The sequence below is a fragment of the Anas acuta genome, chromosome 5 (genome assembly GCF_963932015.1).
Source record: "Anas acuta chromosome 5, bAnaAcu1.1, whole genome shotgun sequence".
Taxonomy (NCBI): Eukaryota; Metazoa; Chordata; class Aves; order Anseriformes; family Anatidae; genus Anas; species Anas acuta.
Window position 1 is genome coordinate 21,786,407 of NC_088983.1, and position 16,500 is coordinate 21,802,906.

Consider the following 16,500-nt stretch of genomic DNA (forward strand, 5'->3'; position numbering starts at 1 on the left):
GGTAACTTTTAGATTAAACAGGTAAATCTTATATTAAACAGGTAAATTTATATCATGCTCTTGTGAAGAAAGTTCACAGATTTTGTCATCTTGTCCCTTCTGCAGAACAAACTAATTAGTGGAAAAACAAACAAACAAGCAAAAATTTAGCTAGGCTAAAGGTAAGTGTGAGTATGCTTTTTGTGCTGTCCTGCACATCATCTATAAGGATACTGGCTGCCTCTTCCCCCATAAGCATGAGTTCATGCCCCCACTGATGCTAGCTGAAGTACGCTAACACCCTAATGTGGCTCATTCATTTAGTGGAACAGAATTAAGTATTTTGGGGAATGCACCACTGTACAAAACAAAGGATATTTTTTTTTTCCCCTAAAAAAAGGTTTAAAGTCTAAGGAGACACCTGAAAACTCATCTTTTTTTCTTCTGCCTTACACACTGCTGCACATTTATGTTGCCCATGGCAGAAGACACTCCAGTTGCCTTTCCAGAATTGTGTTCAGCTTACATAGGCTAACAACAGCAAGGCAATTTTTACGAGCTTCGGTAAAGAGGTAGATACTACATAGCAACAAAAGGAAGACTGAGCCCCTAAAGGTACACCATTTTTAGAATCTTAAGTATATCCTACATTTTTGTGTCCTAAGTACAAATCTATTATCAACTGTAGATTTTAGAAATACATTCACACAGATACAATTTCAGTTCTACATGCACAGATATTCCCCTCCCAGAACTACCTTTTATGAAAAGACCTATGTACTTTCTATTTAACAGACAGCCTGCACCATCCATAGTGTTTCCTGGCACCCAAAGCACAGATAACAGGAATTCTAACTCTAAAATATCAGCATGCACGTGCAAATTCCCTAAGAACCGGTCACACATAAGAAGTCACTTCAATGCCAGCAAACTGTTTTTAATAGTGAAATGGTAACAGTGTTTGAAAACCTTCCAGCTGCAAATTTATCTTTCTTAAGAAGCCTTATGGACACCTTGCTATGTCCAGCCTGAAACCTCAGGTTGCCACTCATGGCATCATTCAAAGCTTGCTGCCCCTTTGTGGACCCCCCACCACAGGAAAGTTGGGAGGGAAGGAGGGGAAGGGGAAGGGGGAGAGGGATGACAGAGCAGCGGGGAGCTTACGAACAGAGAACAGAATCACATAACAACACCGGACCAATGGACTCCAAGACACACCGACAAGACAAATGGACACAGACAAGACATAAGATTGCTACTGATAAATAAATAAATAAATAAAAGAGCAAAAACCCCATAACACAAAGTAGGTATATAACACTGAGGCTGCAAGAAGCAGCCAATGGTATTGGCATAACTATTCCAAAAAGAAGAAATTATAATACAACTAAAAATGAAAAATAAATGAATATCCCCCCAAATCATATACTACGGACTTGCTTGGTTAGCCTGAATGCGTAGCTCTGATGAAACACGAGATGGCGTCATCACAGGCCATGCACAGATTAATGAAGGCCATGGTTAGTTAAATCAGCTAAACTACAGCATGCCACAAAAATGATCTTGCACTGACCCAGAAATAAAAGATACAACAGATATTCTGCATTGCAATAAAATTCTTTTTATGCCATCTGCAGTTTGTAGGTTTTTTTTTTGTTATTGTTGGAGGAATTTGTCCTGGGAGAATGCAGGGGTAAAGGGGATTCTCTTTTTCCTTCTAGATAGTTTATTCTCTGAACTCAATTTAAAAAAAAAGAAAAAAAGAAGGGGAATAAGGGAAGGGAAAAGATGGGATAGATTTTCAGAAGTTTTAAAAAAGAGAGGGAAAAGAGAAAAGAATAGAAAGAAAGGCAGGGTATCTTCATTCTTTTGCACACAACTTTCTTGGGATGTCTAAAAATGTGGTTTTCTTAAGGATGGCAAGAAAAGATTTTGTTGCCTTTATTGGTTTGCAGATCTATATCTCTTTTTTTGAGATGATTAAAACATTATTTTGTTGGAAGAACTCCAAAAGTATAAATTGAAAAGTACAGCAATGATTTTAAAAAATAAAAAAAGCGGTATGGCACCATTAAGAGCCAAAAAAAATGATAAAAAAATAAAAAAATACAAAGGAAAGAAATAAAAAGAAAATAAATATAAATCACCAAAAATTCATGCGGCACAAGATGAGGTGAAACGACAGAAAATGTTCTTCAAATATATACAATGTATATATCTATCTATATATACACGGAGTATGTGTGTATATATCGATGGATATACCTGTATAATTTTTTTATTCTCCCTGGCCCACCCTACCCCAAGGCTAATTGGTAGATGAAACTATTGATTAAAAGTAAAAATAAATAAATAAATAAATAAAAGGAAGAAATAAAAAACTCCAACAAAAAAAGAAATTAACATGCTTTGTTCACCAAGAAATAACAATATCATGCATCTGTCCACGCCAGCGGATGCCAGGGTTAGATGAAGGCATGAATTTCTGTGTAAACGTGATTGGATGATAGGGGCTACTGCTGATATTGGTCATTTATTGCTTTAGTATATACGCTATATGCATAGATATATATATATACACACACCGTATATAGTGTATATATAGATAAAATATACTCATGGGTAGGGCCTTTGTAGTGTACATAGGAAAAAGGACCAATATGCTGAAAACCAAACTCAATATAAATTCCTAACACAAAAAAGAACAAAAGATCCTGTAAGTTGTCTGCATGATCAATTAGTAAAACTTGTTCGTCTGGTTTTGTATTGGCTATAAGACCATAGCTAGGAAATTCCATCAAATGAGAGATGCTTTTACACACCGGCAAGTGCCACAGGGCAATCCGCCTCCTTGGGGGTGTTCTGGTGTTCAGCCTGTGAGGTGGGAAGCCTACTTCTTAGCATACTCTGAGACATGCACCCAACTTTAAAGGGCATTCCTCATTCACAGCACAAGAAATGAAGCAGGACTCCTGCTTGACACCAGGAGAGACTGGGGATAGCTGAGTACCAGATTTGTGGGGGATGTCTCTCCAAGGAGAGACAGAAAAATCCAGAGGGCAGTGGAGTGAGGAATTTGCCTCTACACCATCTTCTTTTAAAGAGATGCAAGTATCCAGATGCAGATCATATGTTTACTGAGATTCAAGGCTTGGATCCAGCAGACAATCAAAGTTAAGTGCCAATAAGATCTGGCAAATAGTTCTCATAAGAAATTTAGCCTCAAAGAGGACATGGTTTTATGTCTTCTAAACTATCTTTGAGTACACTGAAACCAAAGTCTTCAAATGGACTCTGCAGGGCAGTGGCTCTGATCCAGGACCAAGTCCAAAGTAATATATTTAGATCTTGGGATTCGATTCTGACCCATATGAAATGTGAAAGCTTTTGATTTGCAGGGCGGCATCTCAGCTGCCCTTGTCTCAGTTATAGCACAGCAGGTTCACAGTGATGTATATCATATCTCACAGCTGCAGCAGTGAGTTCAGTAACCTTTGCATTACTGGACCATAGCACTGAGGGTGATGGAAGGCCAAGTTCTGGTGTTTGGCAGAAACTCAAGAGCTTTAAAAGCTACACATTATCAGAGCAACAAAGAGGGGCCTGCGCTAGGTTGAATCATTTCATTTTCAATTTGCTGCAAAAGCGATCAGGCAAGCCAGAAGGCAATGTAAAATACACTGACCTGTCACCGAACAGGAGGAAGCAACTTCAAATGGGCCTAATTAAAAAAACCGAACAAACAAAAAAAAAAAACACACCACCACAAACTCGCACACTAGAAAATACAGGAAAAATGATCTGGTTCTTTTCTTTCCACAATGTATATACGTTTAAGTACCAGTCCTTGGCATATGGCCAGAATCCTGACTTGGCTGCTGAAGTGGAAAGGCAAACATATCTGCTTAGCCAAGCCAGCACCACTGGATTTTGATAAGCCGGCTCAGATCGCTTTAGCATTTCACTGTGGCCTGGGCTGCGAGAGTGCTTCAGTGACGGGTGTATTGCAGACACAGTTCTACCTTCCCTGGATGCAGTGAGAATGGGAAGAAAAAGATAGACAAAGAAACCTAAATGAGGAGCACCACGAACCTGTCGCTGCTCCTTCTCATCATGATGCAATGAGTGAAGTTTACACTTCTGAAGATAAAAAGGACCTGCATGTCCTGCTGCCTTCTGGTGGCTTTGTATACCAGTGCCTCTGAGAGGAGGAAACCTCAAAATCTGGAAGTGTAAATCTCATCAGCAAGGGCCATCTGGGAGACTTTTCTACATATAATCAGGCCAGCTCTTTTTCTCAGTACAACAGAAATTCCCAGGGAAAAATCACAACTCTGGCTCAGGCAGACCCCCATCCTATGGAAGGGGAATAGGATGATGTAAAGGAATGTCTAGTAGTTAAGAGAGTACCTTCAGCAGATTTTAAGTGAATCACATTATTTTACACAGCAGATACTCAGGTGTCTGTGGGCACTTACAGCTGCTGACTGTAACACATAGCAGGATTTTCAAAAGCAAGTCATTTCATAAATCCAGTTTGTACCTGTTTGTAGCATTAGATATCTAACTGTGTCAGGAGAGAGTTATTTTTAGTATGGAAATGTTGGCACTGAAATTTCATGCTAAACATCCTGTTTTACCAAATTTCTCCTCACACTTTGATTTTTCCACTGGCAGCATAAGCTGAAAACATTGCTATTGCAATTTATAGCCATTGAAGTAAGTGTGATTTCTGCGTTGAAACATAAATCACAAAAATATGCCATAGGAGGAGTCTGATAAAGACCCCATTTCCTCCTTTAACTGAAATGCTTGGCAATCAGAATAATAATAAAAAAAGAAGCTGAAGTCTTGAAATGTTAGTGAAGCTTTAATGAAATGATTCTTACCCACTCATTTGCACATCACTTGTGGTACATTAGTCCTTTTAGCGTGGTCCTGTAAAATTCATTCCTCACTTTCATTATAACCATTGTGCTGGTATTTCACTACTGCCTTTTATTTCAAATCCCAGTACCCACACTGTTCATGCTTTACTATTTGTATTATTTGGACCACTCTTTTGCCAGGTGGGGAGTTAAAAACTCAGAGTGATTTGTGAAAAAAAGAGAAGGGAGTAGGCTGAGCTATCTTTTAGCACTGTGTCCCTGCCATCCCTGACGACTTAAGGAAATAGAGAGTTTGAAGGCTGAAACATGGTGGAAGTTCCCAGCTACAAAGCATTGCCAAAATCAGGTTATTGCAGGACCAAGTTCTACCAAAAAATGCAGGCACAGAATGATGAATTCAAAACAAATGTGAAAGCACTAGCCTTGGGTGAATTTTAAAGTTATTATTGTATTAATCAAATGGCTTCAGGAAACTAGGAACATAACATTCATAATGCATTCTGGGGATTTTTTCAAAGCAAAAATAAATAAACAAATAAATAATAATCCCAAATAAATAATAAGACAAAGAAAAAAAAACACACAAAACAAAAAAACTGAACTATTTATATGTTTCACTTTTAAGGACATAAGATTCTAACCAAACTCCTTTTTTTTTTTTAAATGTACACAGAAATTCGATGATGTCTGTTCTCTATTATAGAAATGCTTAACTCATGACAAGCCTCAAAAAAGAAGACTTGAAAAAGCCTGTAAGAAATAAAATAGACTGCAGTTGCCTGCTGGATATCACATCATATATCTCACCAGAAAGAAAAGCCATCAATTTATCAAAATGTATCTGAAAGGAAGAAGTTGAGTCAGTTCCATATGGCCAGTCCTTCTGACTCTTTAATGGATACATTTTGAAGCATCACTGCAGATAACATGGCAAGAATTACTACGAATTTTGTTATGTTGGAACTATGTTTTGATATTCCCCAATTTGTTTGGGCTCACAGAAAACAAAATTAGTATAAATACATTACCATGTTAACTGTATTAAAAATCCCATGGACAAATGTATCCTTGTATATTTTCATCTTCAGAGCAATTAATGAGGATTAAAGAACACTAATAAACCACTACCGCTTCACTTTTGTTTCTTGTCTGTTTTTCAAACTTTAACCCTCCCCACTTCATAAATCTTTATTATTTACCATGTGCCACATTGATATTTTTGCTTTCCCTCTGTGTCAGTGAAATAACTGCTACAAACATGCTACAAACATGTAAACTATTAATTAGCTAGGATCGCTTTTGGGAAGTGTGGCTTTCTATGCAAACAACTTTATATGAACCAAACAGTGATAAAATATTATTATTTTTTGTTGTTGCCAAGTCCATGGGATCCGATGCTTGGCTTGTATATTTTTTTATTTTATATACAGTGTGCATATACATAAGTATATATATACACATATACACACACATATATATACATATATAATTATATATGTATACATTCACACACATATCAATATATGTATGCATTGTTTTTTGCAAATGAAGTAAGAAAGCAAGCAAAACAAGACTGACCTGACTTACCTGTACTGGGTTCACAGTCAATGAAGTCTTCATCGTCACTGGAACATTCAGCTGATGAAACAATGTCATCTGTTGTCTGGCATGTGAAGGGCAGGAACAAAGGAAAAAGAACAGAGGAAAAAAATATGAGATAGTTGCAAGCCAAGAGGCTGCTATGGAGGCAGCTAAGTACCCTAGAAAAAATGTTTCAGAATGGTTAACTTTTAAAATATTTAATTTGTACCAAGCATTCCAGCTCTGCCTGTGTAAATGGCACCCAACGTAAAGCTGGATTCCCCTGTCAGAGGAGTAGTGCTTTTACTGCGCTGTTGAATATTTCAGGTGGGCACAGGTGCGGGCTGCCTGCCGTGCTGTTTGGGCTAGCAGTGGCTGGCACTGTGCTGTTGAGCACAGTAGGTGCAGGGGGCTACGACACCTGCTTGGCTGGCAAACGTTCCTCTGACAGCCAAGGTAGATGTGTCCAGTTGGAACACGCTGAGCTCCTTGATAAACATCAATACCATGCAAGGCCAGCCAGAAGGCACCCACTGACAGACTGAACAGATCAGGCATGTCCAGGCTGAACATGCTTTCTGCAAAGAAAAACATACAAGATAGACCCAGATAATATGCATCACCCAGGCAGCTAACAGTGCTCTGCTGTGTTGCTGAATGCATCACTCTGAGGCAGAGGTACCTTCTGTTCTGCTAATGTACCTCCTGGGCTGGGAATCTCTTACATTTTCCAAGCTGCATTGCAAAGAACTGCTTCATGTTTTAGGTACACCCAACCAACATGCAACTGCACCTGCTCGCCTGCCAAATGAACTGGGATCAGTCTGGCTGTGACTGGGCTGACAGGCTGACAAGTCCAGTTCTGAAAGGTTTAAGCGAAACTGTGACTGTTCATGGCCCTGACAAGTTTCATCACATTTCTTTGCATTTTCAGCTGGTGATTTGTATTATTATTATTATTCTTTTTATTTTTGCTGCTGGCCTAATTAATGAACAGCATGTACTGCAGCATGTTAGAGAGATGTGTACTGGTGTCTCTTCCCAGCAGCATCTCCTGCCTATAATTGCTGCAATTAGTTGAATTAGTAATGCAGACCATTAGGGAGAGAGTCTGTGGCAGCCTCTGGACACAGGTAGTAACAGTACTGCACACAGTACAAAATTACCCCAGCTCAGCAGCATCGGCTTAGACTACAGCTTCTGCTGAAACTGTCTCCCTTAACAATTTCTCCTTGCAGAAAGCTGCCTTTTCTGCTGAGCAGCAGGATCAGTGGGATGTCTCCTGAAACAAAACAACTGATATGTACCTCACCAGGCAGGAAGTATTGCTTAAATCTCAGCTCTTCAGGAGCAGGATGGCTGTACTGCAGTACACTGTACTTCAGTACTCCAGGTGAATATTCCTGGGGATCTCACATCATGACAAACCTTCAAAATCCTTATTCTGGAAAAAAAATCTCCAGCTTTAATTAAGGTCTCTTTTACATTTACACGCCTATTATGCTGCCTCCAAAATGCTGCATTTTCCCTCTTTTTACATAAACGAAGTATTTTGAGATCCCAATCTTGTCTTCAGCCACCCGTGGTTCTAATGCCAACAAGTGCCTCTCTGTCTTTTGACAGAAGCTCCTCGCACCCCCCAACTTTTTCTTTTTTAATTTGAAAATAGAGAAAAAAAAAAACAGAATTGAGCAGTCAGTCAGAAAGCTCAGATTCAGCCTGACGTTCATTCACTCTTGATTTTAGTGAGACAAGAAATAAAAATAGGACTGTTCAACTGTAAATGAAAATTATAAAAACAGAGGATCTGTAAAAAGGCAGGCATGAACTAAGGGAATCCCTAACACGTGTTACTTACTCTTGCACCAGCAATGCTGTATGGCTACTTTCTGTAGGATGCAATCTTGCAGTAATCTCATGCATAAACACTTTCATGGGGAGGCAAGATTAAGAGGTATCGAAGGTGGCACATACAGAGTAATTTCCTATTTTATGTGTTAAGGTCATTTTTTGGCATCTTCTCTCAGCCACGGAAAATGGAAGAACTTGGTTGAAATCCTTGTACTGAATTCTCTCTCAAAATGAACTGGCTTTAAAAGTTTGTCTGCTCAGTGAGAGGTCAAGAAAGGAGGAATGCACAAAAAATAAATTCACTTTCTATAATTCTGTCTCTGTCACATCTATTTTATGAAGCATTATTTATCCCAAAGGGCAGCAAACCACTTTAAAACTTCTGCAAACAGTGATCACATCCTCCAACAGTGAAATGCAGCTGTCCCTGGGTAGAAAGATATCAGTCTTTAATTGTACTACTGTAAAGTAATTTAGCATAATATGTCAACAAAATCATACTGAAAGAAAAAAAAAATTAAGGAGGCAAAACGTATCTATTGAAAATGCAGGTGCCTAAAGCACCCATGCTAAGGGAGTTAAGGATACTATTCTGAATAAAGAATAAATCATCCATCACTACTAGAAGGACTTACTTACACAGTACTGAGACCCTGGCAATTTTTTTGATTTCCAGGTTGGATTTAGGGTGTGTGGGTTTTGCCCCTAGTGGAAGATCTGACAATTCTCACATAGGGTTTCATAGAAATGATTTGCTTGAAGTAGGAAACTAACACAAAAATTTTAACAATGTGTTATCACTTACCAACTGCTGGACCTACTTGCCCATTTACTTGCTCACATCTAAGGGCTTCATGCGTCATTAACTTGGAATCAGATCCACTTGAATTGACAATCTGATTCACTATTGTAAAGAATAGGGAATTCCTTTCTAATTTCTTTTTTTCCTCTTGATTATTAGGGGCATCATATAAAACCTGAAAGGTAGCAATTTCAGAAAAAAGAAAAAAAAAAGATATTTCTTCACATAATAAGAGCTTTTTTTAAAACTGGGAAACACCTTGCAACAGAGTACTGTTGGGTGGTAAAGATATAAATGCACTTTGAAAGTGACCAAAATAAAGGTAAAAACATCCATCCAGAACAATTAAACACACTGAATTGAGCACAGAAGGTCCCTGTGCCACAGGCACTGAAGACCAAACAAGAATTCACTGCTTGCATTGTCCTGTTTGGAACTCTCCCTGAGTACCCAGCAGGGCCAGAAGCAGGATGCTGAGTGAAGTGAGCCTTTGGGACATCCCACCCAACCATGTGTGACAGATCCTGAACATCAGGAGATGTAGAATTTTGAAGCCAAGATGAGTTCTGAGCAGGACCTGAAAGGTCATGAAGCCTGGTCCTTTTTTATCTTGGACAATTTCCTATAATTTCCTATATAATAAGCAGCTTAAAGACAGTAAATAGAACCTACATATTATGCACTCTTAGATGCGTATTCTAGTTTTTCTTCTATAAAATACTCCTGCAGCTTGCTTTGGTTCTGAACAGAGGACACAGTCAGCCAGGCTTAAACAAAATTCGAGTGTGTGATGTGCAATACTTACCAAGCCTGACAACTCCAATCTGTACTTGCACTTTTACATAAGTAGTTGCACGCTTGAGTCTATCAATTAATCTCTGTCCTTATCTCCCCACCTCCACTGCATGCTATTTCCCTTGATACTCCAGTTTTCTTGCTCTGTGACTGCTGTTTGTCCCATGCTACTGATTTTGTATGTATAAAAATGAGGGTTAGAAAAGGAGAAAAACCTCCAGAAGCGGTGTTAGACTTAAGTCAAGGTCATTAATGAGATCTCTACAAACCACAGAAGAGATAAGTACACTAATCTGTCTTGCCATTTCCTATCTTGTATTTTTAATCTCAATACTTTCCATCACAATTCATCACTAACTGATTTTCTAGTCCCATCACATATTGGTTTTCCATGCACCTTCCGCTCAGATACTAACATCTGAATCATCCCAGAGGAATAAAGCTATTTCAGTGAGAAGCAGCAGGAAATTCCTGACCACAGAAACAGAGCTGAGGAAACCTCCAAAAGACCGTAACTTCTTGTAACTGGAATATGTAACTTTTAAAAGGGAATTTTCCCTGGATGATTATTTAACTTTTGCATCTACCAGATGGGACAGGCTAGCTGCAACCTCAGGAATCTCTCCATCATCAATTTATAATCAGAAACAGTTTGCTGTGAGGCAATAAACAAAACCAGCTATTCCATTTCTGGTTCACTCTTAGCATTTTTGAAATTGAGCTGATTACACTCATCCATTGGCCCAAGGTTAGGTAAATGGATTTGTTCTTTAGTGTTGGTCCAGTAATCTAAACAGCTAACCTTTCTTATGTAGAGGCAACATGACAGTAAAGAAAGTTCCCTGTATGCTATGATGGAACCAATGTGTTTTCACTGGAGACAACACGACAGAGAAAATATTTTCCTATTCCATGTATTAGCTAAATTCTATATTAAAAATAATAATTCATACTATACTATTTTAAAATATGTATTTCATTTTTTAAAAATGCCAGCTTTGAAATTACTTGGCCCTGTATTAAAGGACATAAAACTAAAGATAGGTATTATAATAACTTTCAATAAAATTTCTCTCTGGCAGGAACCCTTTTTATTTCTTCCTCTGTAAGATTTTTTATGGCATTTATATTATTATTTTTCCTCTCCCTCTCTCTAGTGTTTAATGAAATTGCCTTGGAATAAAACTGGGGCAGGAGAAAGTGCTAAACTCTGAGTCCACCCTAGAGGATTTATGGGTGTATTTACCTTCAAATTCTTTCAATTTCACTGAATTGGCTCCCCGTTCCCTTCAATGACTTATTAGTTCTATAATCACCTCCTCCTAATTATTCACTGTAAGGGCCTCTTCAATCTTGCTATGGTGATACTTCTACATCTTTGTTCATTAAACTCTACATACAAGTGTAAGGGAAGTTGAGATGGCATGGCAAGACCTGCTCAAGATGACTCCATGCCTGTCCAATCTTTCCAAGTACCCAAAGCCGCAATTTATGTGTCAGATCCCACACCTTTGCTCCTTTGTTCTACACAAAATGGCAGGTGCTGAATCTTCCCTTTTCCCAACCATAAAATTTCTTTGACACCTTGCTCTTTGGGTGCACCATTATGTGAGAAAGATTAGGCATACTGGGTAAAATAAGTCCTGTCACAAAACAGCTTTATGAAATTATAAATAACACACCCTAGAATGATGGAGTTCTCACTTCTACTGGGAGAGAAAAGACAAGGACCCATAAATTCAAACCCTGCAAACAAATTCTTCCAGAAGTACATACTTGGCAGTTGCTTCAGTCTGTAAAGTAGGATTCAATTTTCCTACTCGCCTTTTGCTTGAAACTCTTCTGCACACTGCACATACTACTTCCAATTCAGCATCATTATTTGAAAAGTGACACTTAATGCTTTATTGCAAGAGAAGTGTAAATCTCCTTGCCACCAAGGAACCACAATTTACATTCCTTCTTGAGATATGACCACCACAATATACCAGGTACAAATACCTTACCAACACCAGGGAAATTCAGCTGTATTTATCTGAGCAGTGCATTTGCATTTCACACCTAAAATGTACAGAGATGAAACTCAGCAAACTTTTTAAAATCTGACAGCTTGAATCCCTCCTCTGCTCCCATACTGCCTTATTTCCTAAATATTTCAAACTTATTATGGAATATAGACAACATATAGTCTGCTGTGCATACCAGCACGCAGTGTGAATGCTCCCCCAGAACAGCAAATTGTTAGTGATGCTGTTCTGTCTTCTAGAAACCAAGACACTTTCTGGCTACAAGACAGAAGAGGAAGTTTAGGTGTAATTTCTAGCTTGAATACCTCAACTTTTTGTATTTTGGTAACTGGGCTTTTCAAAGCATTTGTATTCTGTTCATATTATTTCAATTTAACAGGAATCCTTCATCTGTCCTTTCTACACCTTTTATTTGTTTCTTACTTTCTTTTTAATCCTTATTTGCAAAATACCCCAGAGCTCATTACAGTATTGCAGGCCTGAGAGACTCAGCCTGGACAAATTCAAGCTACCACAGACAGATAAAAAGAATCTGCACACAAACAGGAAAATATTAGAAATGTTCCTCAAATCATAATGAGGTATTGTAAAAGAAGCTGCAATTTGGGGCTGTATAAACTGTTAAAGACAGTCTTGGATCTCTTATCAGTATTAATCCTCTCCAACCTGTTAGCATTGGTAGTATAACATGCATTTTCACATCATAACACAGCCACAGCTGCAAAGCTGTTCAAGCCCTTTGTATTCCACCCTCCACACCCCAAGATACTGTTGGGGTTGTGTCTGCCTCTGCAGAAGCAATGCATCAAAGAACGTGAAACTAGTCATTTTTCTCCATATAGCTCTTCTGAGGTAAAAGCAAAGGGAAGAGGGCCAAATTCTCTGTTGTTTTAAATTGGCATTGATTTCAACTGGTCTACAACAATTTACACCAAGAAACCATAGCTCATTTTATTTGGTTTTGTGCAATACAACGCCAAAAGACATAGAGTAACTGAAAGCAACTTAGAGAAGAGCCACAGAAAAGATGAAAGGACTGAAGAGAGGTATGAATGAGACTAGCTTAGCAAAAACTAAACATCAGAGCTTGTGCATGACTTATCAAGGCCTATAGGTATGGTAAACATCTGCAGGTATTACAAGGGTTTAATAAATATCAGGAGAGAAGAGGAGCTATTTAGGGTTTTTCAGAAAATGTAGTGGATAAAATTCAGTAAAAAAAAAATAATTATGACTTCCAGCAAGAAAAATTTCAGTAGTGATCTTTATCAACTATGGAGAAGTCTCCCCAGGGAAATATAAGAAAACACTGTCACTGGGATTAGCAGGTACCCAAGCCATTCAGGTATGAATACCATTGGGGTAGGCCCTAGTGGGGAAGAGCTTGCCCCATTTATCTTCAGTCTGATCTAATTCAATCTAAATCAATCTGGTATGTGCATTCTCCCCATCACTACGTAATATAAGCACATCATTACACATTTCTCTTTGTCATTCCAAAGCAGGCAGTAACGCTATCCAGCACAGCTTCCAGCTAGTTGCACTCACACTAAGAAAATGTCAATGATGAAGGCCTGTTCTTACCATGGGAACAAATCCATCCTTATGCTCCCAGGACCCTGTCTGGCTGGGAGTTTGTAGGTATCTGGGAAGCATGCACCCTTCAACAGTAGCCCAGCAAAGTACGTTTCCTGCTTTTGTGATCCTGGCTGGACATAAAACCTGATTTGCTGTCAAATTGTATCACTAAGTAGGGATCATGAGAGAGCTACCCCCTAACAAAAACAGTCATTCGTCCATTACTACAGCAGGCAAGAGATTAAGTAACTAGTCAGTTAAGTGACAGAAAGCAAAAAATAATCCCTTCAATTGTGTGTCAATCCAGAGTCAGGGGCAGACGTTTAAAAAGAGACTCAAAAGCTGAATTAGTCCTTTGCAAACTGAAAGCCCGTCTCAACAGAATCAATAGTTCATTAAGTCTGCAAAGACTGACTCTTCTTCACCAGGTTTGATGCCAAATTTCAGGGACTTTGTTCTATCCCTAAGCTGTGCAAAGACAATGGGGAAAAATCATGTTTCTGCCTTTTGTCCCTATCTGCTGGCAGTGGGAAGGGTGATGGTGTTGTGAGAGGTGTGAGCAGAGACAGAGAGAGACGGGAGGGCAAACAGGGGAGACAGAGAAGTGGGGAGGATTAATCTGACTGTTGTTAAAGGCACCCTAACAAGGGAAAGAGAAGTATTGAACCACAGCAGCTTAGCCCAACTTCAATGTACCTTCCCAAAAGCAGAAGGAATGTAATGCTACGTGGTGTTCTGCTGATAAGCAAATCCTTCTAAATCCTTTCAATTTATTTCTTGGCCTGAAGAAATTACATACTATTTAGGAGCTAACTAAATAAATAAAATTTCATCTCCGGGAATCTAGATTGGATGTATATTGATTATATATGCACACAGAGTCACTTGCTTTTCTGTTCCTTTCCTTTCCCAGCACTCCTTCCATCTTGATGTGGTAAAGGATCAACTGGCCGATCTTAAGTAACTTAACTCACAAGATCTGCAAGAGTTTTGGACTGGACTGTACAATATAAATTCTTGCCTTAAGTACAAAAGACAGTGTTGGCATGAGAAGAGAGCCTTTCTTCCTCCTTATCAACCTATTGCTCCTTCCTACATTAATTTGCCTGCACCCAAAGACGCACCTTGAAGATGAAAGTTGTGTGTCTATACACTGAAGTTATCTGAGTATACTGCTTCTCTGATCTTAATTTAAGCTGCTATTGCTGAAGACACAACTTTCCCTCTGAAATCAGTGAGCTGCCGAAAGGGCAGAACTGCTGAAATTCAGGCACTGCTCAGGAGTTTTGGGCTTTCTGAAAATCACATCGATTTACATTGTACTGTTTTGCAATGTTTGTCAGGAGTTTTCGAAAGGAAGACATTTTGACAAAAGCTGAATAAAGATTTTCAGACATATGTAGGTAAAAATTAACCTTTTGCCAGAATTTAGCATCCTCCCAGTATGGATCTTAGCCCCCTGATGCACATAGTCTGATGAACTAACTTCAACTGCCACAGACATAATTTTATTAATATGTTGAGCCGTGATCTATACTTGCGGAAGAACAAACACATTATCTACTCCACCAGCAGAAAGGCAGGGCAGATCTCTGGGGAGCAGTAACTTCTTAAATTGCCCCAGTCCAAATTGCCAAGGACATTGAATCTGAACCCTTGTGCTACTTGATTTTATATTCCTGATACTGTCATAAATTCACTGTCTGACGTCAGGAAAACTGCCTCCTTCCCTCATGCTTCTGTTTATACTGCTATAAAATAAGAGGAAAACAACTTTTCTGCTCACTAGACGCACAATAAGAATTTTAGTAAACCTTTTACATTCTCAAAGCAAAGCCTAAACACTGAAAAATCCTTTACATTTACTACTGGGAAGCCTATGTTTCAGAAAGTGAGACTCAAATGATCTGAGATGAATCAGCTGCCCTTTGAAGACTCAGCCTCTAGTAAGAGTAAATGGGTTTTCTTTACGTGCTAGCTTGCACTTAATAACTGTGTCAGAAGAATATTTTTCATTTACACTTTGCTCCTTTCCTGGAAATCAATATGTCGTTTGCTGGCATTTTCTCCTGGACATCTTTATTTAGCTTGTCTTTTCTTCCTCAGAGGGGAGGGAGTTGTATTTGATTTTGTTCTGTTATTGATTGGATCACTCCAAGCAAGAAATAAATAACTAAGTACATCACAGAAGCTTTAATGACAATCTCTTAAGCCTCAAAATCTGCACACCCTGTTGCACTCCCGTCTCACGCATGATTTAAATGAAAAAAACCAACCCTGTAAAGTGAGGTTACTATGTAGCAAAAACAAAGCAGCAGTGACATATGCTATTTAACTGGTATTTCTATTTATGTGCTCATTAATAAAACCACATAAGTCTTGTTTCTATTTTTAAAGCAGCATGCTTATTGCAGTAGTACTTAGTATTGGGATCTCATCATCTCTTACAAATGAGGCTTAACGAGAAATTAGATATGGGAGACCTTCTCTTAGCAGACATCTTACATGCTAGAAAATCTGAGCACGTTCATGTATTTATCACTCATGGAAGCGACAGCACAGCCTAATATGTTGCACGCATTCTGCAAAAGCCTGGTCCTGCAAATGGTGGTGGCAGATGCTGTGTCCTGGCTGCACTGAAACTCCAGGAGGGCCCACAGCATCCCTCCCCACATCAAACCACAATGGATAAGTGAACAAAACAATGTGCCACAGTAGGGAATGAATTCTACAGGAGACACACCAGTATCATTAAAAAAATTAAAGACATCTGAACACTCCTTTGATGAAGGTGTGGCCTAGATTTTTATTTAAACAGAAACCAAGTACTTCTATCCTTTATAATTTTCCTGATAACTTCACTTCAGTATTCCTTGTCTTGTACTGGACCATGACCTAGTGATGTTGTCCACTGGCAGCATCTACACCCTACACACAGCTGCATTGGGTCGGGGTGCACAGTAATCTCCAACATTTGTTTAAATTGGGGAGTTCTCCT

At 38.8% G+C, this 16,500-nt stretch overlaps 1 protein-coding gene across 29 annotated transcripts in view; it reads right to left on the reverse strand.

Annotated features, from left to right (window-relative positions):
* The window catches only part of NRXN3 (neurexin 3), a 970,936-nt gene that overhangs the window by 31,698 nt on the left and 922,738 nt on the right, over window positions 1-16,500 (reverse strand). For 19 of the 29 annotated variants that reach the window (XR_011096953.1, XM_068683066.1, XM_068683058.1 and 16 more), the window contains one exon: window positions 6,447-6,531. Coding sequence is in view for 28 of the 29 variants with exons in the window: in XM_068683066.1 (XP_068539167.1) it covers window positions 6,447-6,531 (85 nt within the window). In the remaining variant the exon portion in view is untranslated. The remainder of the gene's footprint in view (window positions 1-6,446; window positions 6,532-16,500) is intronic. The other 10 variants (XM_068683067.1, XM_068683068.1, XM_068683059.1 and 7 more) reach the window with 1 other exon arrangement.